Source organism: Equus quagga, chromosome 4 (assembly GCF_021613505.1).
Source record: "Equus quagga isolate Etosha38 chromosome 4, UCLA_HA_Equagga_1.0, whole genome shotgun sequence".
NCBI classification, from domain to species: Eukaryota; Metazoa; Chordata; class Mammalia; order Perissodactyla; family Equidae; genus Equus; species Equus quagga.
The window spans coordinates 64,752,071-64,762,259 of record NC_060270.1 but is presented as its reverse complement, the minus strand read 5'-3'; the positions used below and the strand labels follow the sequence as shown (position 1 = coordinate 64,762,259).

General features: G+C 43.1%; 1 protein-coding gene and 1 long non-coding RNA gene across 7 annotated transcripts in view; one reads left to right on the top strand and one right to left on the bottom strand.

Moving 5' to 3' along the window:
• Nucleotides 1-1,154: 1,154 nt before the first annotated feature.
• On the bottom strand, nucleotides 1,155-2,350 carry LOC124238092 (uncharacterized). Its single transcript, XR_006888236.1, has 2 exons — nucleotides 2,143-2,350; nucleotides 1,155-1,407 (listed from the first exon to the last, which is right to left on the bottom strand). It is a non-coding gene; the product is annotated as an uncharacterized LOC124238092 (long non-coding RNA).
• A 268-nt stretch (nucleotides 2,351-2,618) lies between these two features.
• IWS1 (interacts with SUPT6H, CTD assembly factor 1) overlaps nucleotides 2,619-10,189 on the top strand; it is a 65,980-nt gene continuing 58,409 nt past the window's right edge. For 2 of the 6 annotated variants that reach the window (XR_006888234.1, XR_006888235.1), the window contains exons 1-2: nucleotides 2,619-2,882; nucleotides 4,744-4,859. Coding sequence is in view for 4 of the 6 variants with exons in the window: in XM_046658632.1 (XP_046514588.1) it covers nucleotides 2,849-2,882; nucleotides 4,744-4,859 (150 nt within the window). In the remaining 2 variants the exon portion in view is untranslated. The remainder of the gene's footprint in view (nucleotides 2,883-4,743; nucleotides 4,860-10,189) is intronic. The other 4 variants (XM_046658632.1, XM_046658633.1, XM_046658631.1 and 1 more) reach the window with 4 other exon arrangements.

Sequence of the window (10,189 nt, the reverse complement as noted above, 5' to 3'; positions counted from 1 at the left end):
TGTGTCTTGTCTTACTCACTAAATCGTTGGCCTCCTGAGTACAAAAATCTGACACTTCTTTGCAGCCTTCTGGGGCTTAGCGTTGCTGCGTGTTCAGTCTGCTTGTATCTTCCTTCCAAACTACCAGGACAGTTAGAAACTTACGTTAAAATTCAATAATTATCCTCTCATCATTGCATCGTTTAGCTCAACCGCTTTTATGGCCATTAGTCTTGTACCTCTGGTAAAATTACAAGACCTTTATTCATAGGATTTTCACTAGGTTTCCTTTGACTGAACCTCTTCTTGGACTTCTGCCCTATTCACCTTGCCTTACTTACACAAGTACAACCTCACCCACTCTCTTTAGAAGACAGCTTAGACCTGGGGTCTCTTCTATCAGATGGAGGGAAGTGAATATTTTAATTTCGTAGCTTTGGTTTCAGGCACTGGTCATTCCTTGCTCTTCTGATTCTCACAACAGCCTGAGAAGATGTCATTCCCACAGCTGAAGGGAAGGCCTTGGATTTCAAAGCTGTTTCCACTATAGAGGGGAGGGAATGTCCACGAACTGTCTCATGAGAAAATGGGAATTTACAGAAACCACTCCTTTCTCTTCTCATGTCCTTTCCTGGAGCCTAGAACTGAGTTCTGCCAGCATATTCTGACTGGCTAACAAAGGGTTCAAGGATTATCAAGGCTGGGATGTGGCTTGACAAAGAGCACTCTGAGAACTTATAGCAGAGCTGGCATCAGAGAATCCACAGGTCTCAACTCCAAGGTAGGAGGTGGCCCTTCCAGGACACCACATGATGCCTTATAGCAGGATAGGAATGCCCAGAAATCCAGTCCCAGGTGTGTGCTTTGCCAACTAACAAAAGGCCCTCTTTCTACAAGTCTATGTCTCCTGAGGAATCTTTGCTAATACCTCCACTGGCCCTCCTCCAATCAAAAGGCGAGACTATGCTCCTCTTTCTCTACAACAAAAGCAAACAAATAAGGAAATGGATTTTACTTAGGGTATTGCAATAGGGAAATCATCCCAGATATGAAGACCAGTGTTTGGGCAGTGTGGTTTTGCCTTAGACTTTCACAGGAACAAAAGTGGTGTTACCGTACAAAGGGCATGACCCGCTTGCCACGAGACAAAAGCCAGTCACCAAGAGGCAAGATGGTGGCAGAGAAAGGGCATTTTATTACAGCTTGCTAGCAAGAGGTAAGATGGCTGACTAACGTCCAAAAGAACCATCTTAAGGCGGGTGCGGCACAGAATCTTGAAGCAGTTATATATGCCAGTGGGTTTTAGGGGAGAGGGTTGGGAATGTTGACCCTCTGGTGTTACAGGCTGGGAGTTGCCACATCAGGTCTTTCAGTTGTCACGGATGATGGCTATCAGCATAGACTCTCTGTTTGGAGGTCATCACATTCCTAAGGAACTCAAAAGAAGGGCGTTATCGTCTTATCACAGCTAGGAGGCATATGCACAAGCACGGGTCATGGAATCTACAGAACAGGTGGATCTCCTGGAGGGTGCAAATCCAGCTGGGTTAGTTAGTCAGAGGTCACTCAAAGTTACAACACGGTCTCTTTTCTACAAGATGATTTCCCTTATGTCAAACTTGTGTTGAGCCAGTTTCAGTGGGATGATTTATAGTTGGGACTGATTTGCAATCAGAAATTTCAGTCAGTCAAGTGGACAGAAAATGTTTATCTCTGTGTCTCCCTGGCTTTATGAGGGTAAAGAGTTCTCACTCAGCTAATCATTCATGAGTCAAAGAACAGGAAGTGGAGAGGTCTGAGTCCTCCCTTAGGAGAAGGTTCAGAAGAAAGGGGAAAGGTCTTTGGTCTTGCAATTGGTAAACAAGAGAGTCATCCACAAGTCTGACGGGAGTCCTGAAAAACAGCGGCGGGTGAGTTTTCTCTAAGGCATTGGGGGAACAGCGGTTCTCTCTAGTGTTCTGGGAACGGTCAGGGGGTTTCTCAACCATCGCTGTTTCCGGGAAGCACAGGGCTGAAGTCAAGCGCAACGGCACCCTCCTCCTCAAGATTTCGTCAGGGGACCTTTCTGGCAGCAAAAATCTGTACTTCCTATTGTTGACCACAAGGTTTCTTAAGATAGAAATTAAGTCGTTATTTTAAAAAAGAAGGAAAAGAAGAAAATACCTTGAAAGGAAACCCTTTAGATCACGCCAGTCAGTAACGCATAACTCCCAAGGCTTCCAACTACAAGTCCCAGAGAGCACCGCGCCCCCTCCTTCCCGGATTAAGGGCGGGAATGAGGAGCCTCGTTGCATGATGGGAATGATAGTTAATTGGCCGTATGATGGGAAATGTAATTATAGCGGGTCTTTATTTTTCGGAAGAGTAACTCAGAAGTTCCTCACACAAGGTGCGGAGAGAGAACCAGCAAAGTAACATTGCCATCTCCTTGGGGGACAAACCAGGCTCCTGCAAGGGAAGGTATTTAACTGACGCCGGAGCTCCCATTCATTGTCCCTGTAGACTCCTTTCCGGCCTTGCCGTGCGTTATTACCGCTGCGTCTTCTCATTGGCCGGATGACAGGTGAAGGCGCCTGCGCGCTGCATTCCTTTGAGGGTCGTGGGCAGACGCCATTTTGGCCCCAGAGGTGCTTCTGGGAAGTGGCGCTGCGACCGCACGCCTGCCGGCCTGCCGGGCTCGGCCTCTTGTGGCGGCTCCCGGGTGGAAGTGTTGGCGTCCGTCGCTGCTGCGGTCTTACTCTCCGCGCTCTCCAAGCCGTCTAGCGGCGGGAGCCTCTGAGCACCGGGCCGCGCCGTCGGGGTCTCACCGCGGGAAGGAGGTGACGGGGCGGCGCGGGGCGCGGACCCTCGCCGCCGAGAGCCGCCTGCCATGGACTCGGAGTACTACGGCGGCGACCAGTCAGGTGGGGCAGGGGCCGGGGGCGGCGCGGGGCGGGCGGAGGCGGCGCGGGGCGGCCCGAGGGAGGCCCCGGGAGAGGGGTGCGGGCGGGAGCGCCGCCTTCTCGCCGGCCGGGGCTCCCCTGAAGCGCTTCCCGTGCGCAGTGTCCTGGGGGCGGGCTCTCCTGCTGGGGGAGTTTTTCGGGAGTTGAGTGTTTCTTCGGGAATCCAAGGGGCTGGTCGGCGGGGGTGCTGCGCCTTCCCTACACTCTTCACTGCGAGCTCGGGCCAGTCTGGTCTCGCCTGTGACCCTGGTTTCCCGGAAAAGAGAACGTAGGCCCCGTGTCTGAGCTGTATGAACAGCGTGGAGTAAGGCGTGTGCCTCTGGCACCGGCGTTCTGTCCTTTCCTTCCCCGTGAGGTCTCTGCTCTCTCCCCGCTGAAGTTTGCTCTCCTCTCTTTCCTGTTTCCTCCGTGAGCACCTCCTGGGCGCCCCTCTGCTCACGTGCTGCCGGCACTGGAGATGCGGACGGACGAGGGGGCCTGGTGGGGAAGAACGCGCTCGGTCTGCTTTCCCCTAGGCTCCTGGGTGCATTGAGTGCCCTCCGTCAGAACTGCTTCAGTAACTGTCTGAACGTTAACCTCTTTTCTGTTCTGACTTCGCTTCGATTCCTTACATATGACAGCGGATAGTGATGACTGCATACGTGTTTCCAAGCATGCGCTGCTGGCTTAAAACGTCTTCCTGATGTTTTCGAAATAGTTTTCAGTTCCTTTGTGTTTGTAAATAAGTAATTATATGTACTACATGTATATAAAGTGCTAGAAAGACATGAAAAATATTAGTTCCCCGACTTTCCATTTCTTTTAGATGTTTTTTGATATTTACCTTCGTATTACTAACTTATGCTGTCTCTTTTTGCATCATTTTTAGGCATTCTGTAATGATTTCTTACGCTGGGACAGTATTTTAGCCTCTTACGTGCCCTCTTCTCCCCATACTCTCACTGTTGCAGCATAATTGTTACATTTCAAAATTAATTATTTTTGTTGTGACTATATAGGGATTCTTTCCTCCTTAGCTAAGTAGAGTAGCTCATTGGTAAGATAATTCGATCCTTATGTAGCTTTTTGGTTTTCCTGTAGTTGACTGATTCATTTAAAAATTTTTTTTATTAAATTTCTAATCAAATCTTCCCATATCCTCCAACAGTCCTAAATTCCTCTCAATACAATTTTGCTTTATGTCTTTAAAGTATTGGTTAAAGGTAGGTAGCAAATGATTTTGTTTTTTTACCACTTTGTAATAGTATAGTACGTGCTTTACTTTGAGTTTGCACTGTTTCTGGACTGGAGTTCCTTGTGCTCTTGTTTTATAAACAATACATACTGTACGTCAGGTACCAGGCAGTGTTTTGGGCTCCAGGGATTCAGCAGTGAGCCAAAATCCCTGCTTTTTTGGCACTTTCCTTCAAGTGAGGAAAGACCCACAGTAAGCAGAATAACTTGGTAAGTCGCATAGTACATTAGGAGGTGGTAAGTGCGTGCTGTGGAGAGAACAGACGCAGTTTTTCACAGAAAGTTGAAATAGTTAAAGAGCACACTGTTACTTAGAGGTTGTCGACTTGGTCCTTAGTGATGTTTCTTAAGCTTCATGTTCCTTTTATGATGTATTTTTGCTGCCACATTTGTCGCAATACATGTCACGATTGTTGGTATTTGTATAAGTGTTATCCTGTTGTCTTATTCACAGTGTCAGCATCACTAGTTCTGCCTCATCGGTGGTAACCTTTGCTCTTGCATTGTTCTTGACTCATTTGTGTTCATTTCAGCTGTAGATGTCATCCATCTTACACCTTAAGTGGGTTTTTGTTTTATTTTTAAGCAGATGATGGTGGCGCTACCCCAGTGCAGGATGAACGGGATTCAGGGTCAGACGGTGAGGATGATGTAAATGAGCAGCACTCTGGATCAGACACTGGAAGTGTAGAGCGTCACTCAGAGGTATTGGCTACACGGCATCTTCGGGGGACATGTCCCTTGCATTCTGTGAGACCTGTTTTGTTGAGGAGTTATAGAGACCTTGGCTCAGGGTTTATACTTCACACCCTGGGAGTAAAGCATTTTAAGTTGAGAATTGCTTTAAAAATAAGTAAATAAATAGGGAGAGTCTGGTTACTTATGACATCAGAGGGAAGTAAGTTCTGATTGGGTTCCATTTCAGGTATTAAGCAGTTTTCACCTGTGCATATTGATTCATAAAATGGGCTGGGCCTTTGATATTTGACTGGGCTTCCCCGTTCCCAAAATGATGTCTTACTGGGACAATGAGCATTTGCAATCTGGACAAGTATCAGTTGAAATCGAAAGTTATAGGGGTTTATCACGTATCAGAATTTATACCAGGATTTGGCTTTCTCCATCTGAACTGTTCCACTGTCTATAATGTGTGTGATAACAGCAAGTGTAATCTAAAAAGCTGTTTTGGCTTAATAGTGCACAGTACTATTGGATCTTGTGTACAGCATTTCAGCCTATTTGGCCTAATACATAAATGTTTTTAAACCTACTTAATTTACTTCTCTGCTTATACAGTCTGTACTGCACAGTGTTAACAAAATAAAATTGGGATGTTTTCAATAAGTGACTTGGAAGTCTTTGGTGAACACAAACTGAAACATACAGGAATGATACAGATGGCCAAGTTTTCTTCTAAGAGCTTTATATGCCTTATATTTTGCTTGATTACACATGCACAGCAAATTGTCCAGTTTTAAGTAGTAGGTACGATTGTTAGAGATTTATTCTTAACTCTGTCCTTTGACATGTCATTAGTGTATTCATATCCAACAAATATTTATTGACCACCTGCTGTGTCTCAGGCTCATTTGACATATCAGAGACTAAATGAGGTTCCACCACCACTAAAGTCCTTCTCTTGAGTTTATTTTCCAGTAGAGGGAGAAAGTCGTTGAACAACATACATTTTTAAAAAAATTGTAGTTTGTTAGAAGATGATAAATGCTGTGGAGAAAGAACAAAGTTGAAACAGAATGAAGGGTGCCAGGATGGAGGGCCGGTTTGAGTGTTAAATAAGGAGGTACATGGAGGCCTTATTAAGGAAGTGACATTCGAATCAAGGCCTCAGAGGAGGTGAGGGAAGATTCACATGGCTACATAGGGGAGGAACATTCCAGGCAAAGACCCTGTGGTAGGAGCGTGCTTGCCATCTTCAAGGAACACCAAGGAGCCAGTGTAGTTAGAGTGGAGTAGGCAAGGGGCAGGTGAGATCAGAGGTCAGATGGACTGGGAGAAAGACTTAGTTATTTTGATGGCTCTCAGTTTTTTGTGTGCTCTTAAGCATTTAGGCTAAGTTTGAATAAATATATTAATTGATAGGTAGAAATTACTTGATAATGTAAACATTATTACAATATAATTTAGTGTGTAGTATCTTAAGTTTCTCCTTAGGAAAACAGCACCAGATTGACTCATGAATTCATGCTTCAGTTAGAAACATAATGTAGGCTTACCTTTAAGTGTCTTCAATTTGGAAGTTATATAAACGTTTAAAGAAGAAAATTAAAATCAACGTGCTCCTATCACAAAGATGACTAGCTTTTTATATTTTCCTGCATTTTTATTCTCCCTTATGTATCTAATGTATATATGTATCTTAAGTTGAGATTTTACTCTGTATATTTTGTATGTGTAATATTTTTATGTCTTTAGTGGAGATTGTACTTAAGTATTTCCTCATGTCACTCAAGATTGTCACAGCATAATTTTGACTGGTTGCATAATATTTCATAATATCACTGCACCATGACTTAGACAACAGTTTCCTAATTGTTGACATTTAGACCGTTTAGGTATTATAAATGAAGTCTGCCATGAACATATTTTTGTACTTTTCACTTTCCTATTTTGCTGAACTACTAGTAGTTTGAGAGTTCTGGTCATACCCTTATTAAGTGTTGAGTTCTATATCAATGCTCTTTTTTCTTTTTTAAGATTTTTTTATTGTTTTCCTTTTTCTCCCCAAAGCCCCCCCGGTACATAGTTGTATATTCTTTGTTGTGGGTCCTTCTAGTTGTGGCATGTGGGACGCTGCCTCAGCGTGGTTTGATGAGCAGTGCCATGTCCGCGCCCAGGATTCGAACCAGCGAAACACTGGGCCGCCTGCAGCAGAGTGTGCGAACTTAACCACTGGGCCACAGGGCCAGCCCCAATATCAATGCTCTTTTGCCTGTTTAAAGTGACTTCTCAGAAATTTTGTATTTGCCCATTAAAAATATTTTCTAGAAGCCATGGCATGTTAAAAGAGTACGGTTGTATGAAGTGGAGCAGTGGAGGTTTCAGGACCCAAACCTTAAAAGATGTGTATTAGTTTCCTGTTGCTGCCGTAACAGCTTGGCACAAATGTAGTGGCTTAAAACAACAAGGACTTCTTATCGTACACTTCTGGAGGTCAGAAGTCCAGAAGGGATTTCACTGGGTTAAAGTCAAGGTGTCACCAGCACTGTGTTCCTTCTCTAAGGGAGAATCCATTTCCTTGGCCTTCTCCAGCTCTACAGGCCACGTACATTCTTTGGCTTGTGGCCTCTTCCTCCATCTTCAACACCGGCACCATAACTTTTTTTTTTTTTTTTGAGTTATTGATAGGTTACAATCTTGTGAAATTTCAATTGTACATTAATGTTTGTCAGTCATGTTGTAGGTGCACCACTTCACCCTTTGTGCCCACCCCCCACCCCACCTTTCCCCTGGTATCCACTAAACTGTTCTTGGTCCATAGTTTTAAATTCCTCATATGAGTGGAGTCATACACAGATTATCTTTCTCTTGCTGGTTTATTTCACTTAACATAATTCTCTCAAGGTCCATCCATGTTATTGCAAATGGAATGATTTTGTTCTGTTTTGCAGCTGAGTAGTATTCCATTGTATATATGTACCACATCTTCTTTATCCATTCATCTGTTGATGGGCACTTAGGTTGCTTCCACGTCTTGGCTATTGTAAACAGTGCTGCAATAAACATTGGGGTGCACAGGACTTTTGGGATTGCTGACTTCAGGCTCTTTGGATAAATACCCAGTAGTGGGATGGCTGGATCGTATGGTAGTTCTATTTTTAGTTTTTTGAGGAATCTCCATACTGTTTTCCATAGTGGCTGCACCAGTTTGCATTCCCACCAGCAGTGTATGAGGGTTCCTTTTTCTCCGCAACTTCTCCAACATTTGTTGCTATTGGTTTTAGATATTTTTGTCATTCTAACGGGTGTAAGGTGATATCTTAGTGTAGTTTTGATTTGCATTTCCCTGATGATCAGTGATGATGAGCATCTTTTCATGTGCCTATTGGCCATCAGTATATCTTCTTTGGAGAAATGTCTGTTCATGTCTCCAGCCCATTTTTTGATTGGGTTGTTTGATGTTTTGTGATTGAGTTGTGAGAGTTCTTTATATATTAAGGATATTAAGCCCTTGTCAGATATATGACTTGCAAATATTTTTTCCCAGTTAGTGGGTTGTTTTTTTGTTTCAATCCTGTTTTCATTTGCCTTGAAGAAGCTCTTTAATCTGATGAAGTCCCATTTGTTTATTATTTCTATTGTTTCCCTTCTCTGAGAAGGCATGGTGTCCAAAAAGATCCTTTTAATACTGATGTCAAAGAGTGTACTGCCTACGTTTTCTTCCAGAAGCCTTATGGTTTCAGGTCTCACCTTTAGGTCTTTGATCCATTTTGAGTTTATTTTGGTGAATGGTGAAAAAGAATGGTCAATTTTCATTCTTTTACATGTGGCTTTCCAGTTTTCCCAGCACCATTTGTTGAAAAGACTTTCTTTTCTCCATTGTATGCCCTCAGCTCCTTTGTCAAAGATAAGCTGTCCATAGATGTGTGGTTTTATTTCTGGGCTTTCAATTCTGTTCCATTGATCTGTGCACCTGTTTTTGTACCAGTACCATGCTGTTTTGATTACTGTAGCTTTGTAGTATGTTTTGAAGTCAGGGATTGTGATGCCTCCCGTTTTGTTCTTTTTTCTCAGGATTGCTTTAGCAATTCGGGGTCTTTTGTTGCCCCATATGAATTTTAGGATTCTTTGTTCTAATTCTGTAAAGAATGTCATTGGGATTCTGATTGGGATGGCGTTGAATCTGTAGATTGCTTTAGGTAGAATGGACATTTTAACTATGTTTATTCTTCCAATCCATGTACATGGAATGTCTTTCCATCTCCTTATGTCGTCATCCAATTCTCTCAGAAAGGCCTTGTAATTTTCATTATATAGGTCCTTCACTTCCTTAGTTAAATTTACCCCAAGGTATTTTATTCTTTTTGTTGCGATTGTGAATGGTATTGTATTCTTGAGTTCTTTTTCTGTTGGTTCATTACTGGAGTATAGAAATGCTACTGATTTATGCAAATTGATTTTATACCCTGCAACTTTGCTGTAGTTGTTGATTACTTCTAACAGTTTTCCAATGGATTCTTTGGGGTTTTCTATATATAAGATCATGTCGTCTGCAAACAGCGAGAGTTTCACTTCTTCCCTCCCTATTTGGATTCCTTTTATTCCTTTTTCTTGCCTGATTGCTCTGGCCAGGACCTCCAGTACTATGTTAAATAAGAGTGGTGATAGAGGGCATCCTTGTCTCGTTCCTGTTTTCAGGGGGATGGGGTTCAGTTTTTGCCCATTGAGTATGATGTTGGCTATGGGTTTGTCGTATATGGCCTTTATTATGTTGAGGTAGTTTCCTTCTATGCCCATTTTGTTCAGAGTTTTTATCATAAATGGCTGTTGGATCTTGTCAAATGCCTTCTCTGCATCTATTGAGATGATCATGTGGTTTTTATTCCTCAGTTTGTTGATGTGGTGTATCACGTTGATTGATTTGCGGATGTTGAACCATCCCTGTGTCCCTGGTATGAATCCCACCTGATCCTGATGTATGATTCTTTTGATGAATTGCTGAATTCTGGTTGCCAAAATTTTGTTTAGAATTTTTGCATCTATGTTCATCAGTGATATTGGCCTGTAGTTCTCTTTTTTCGTGGTGTCCTTGTCAGGTTTTGGTATCAGCGTGATGTTGGCCTCATAGAATGTGTTAGGAAGTGTTCCATCTTCCCTAATTTTTTGGAATAGCTTGAAAAGGATAGGTATTAAATCCTCTCTGAAAGTTTGGTAGAATTCCCCAGGAAAGCCATCTGGTCCTGGGGTTTTATTCTTTGGGATGCTTTTGATTGCTGTTTCAATCTCTTTCCTTGTGATTGGTCTGTTCAAATTGTCTGCCTCTTCTTGAGTGAGCTTTGGGAGATTGTAGGAGTCCA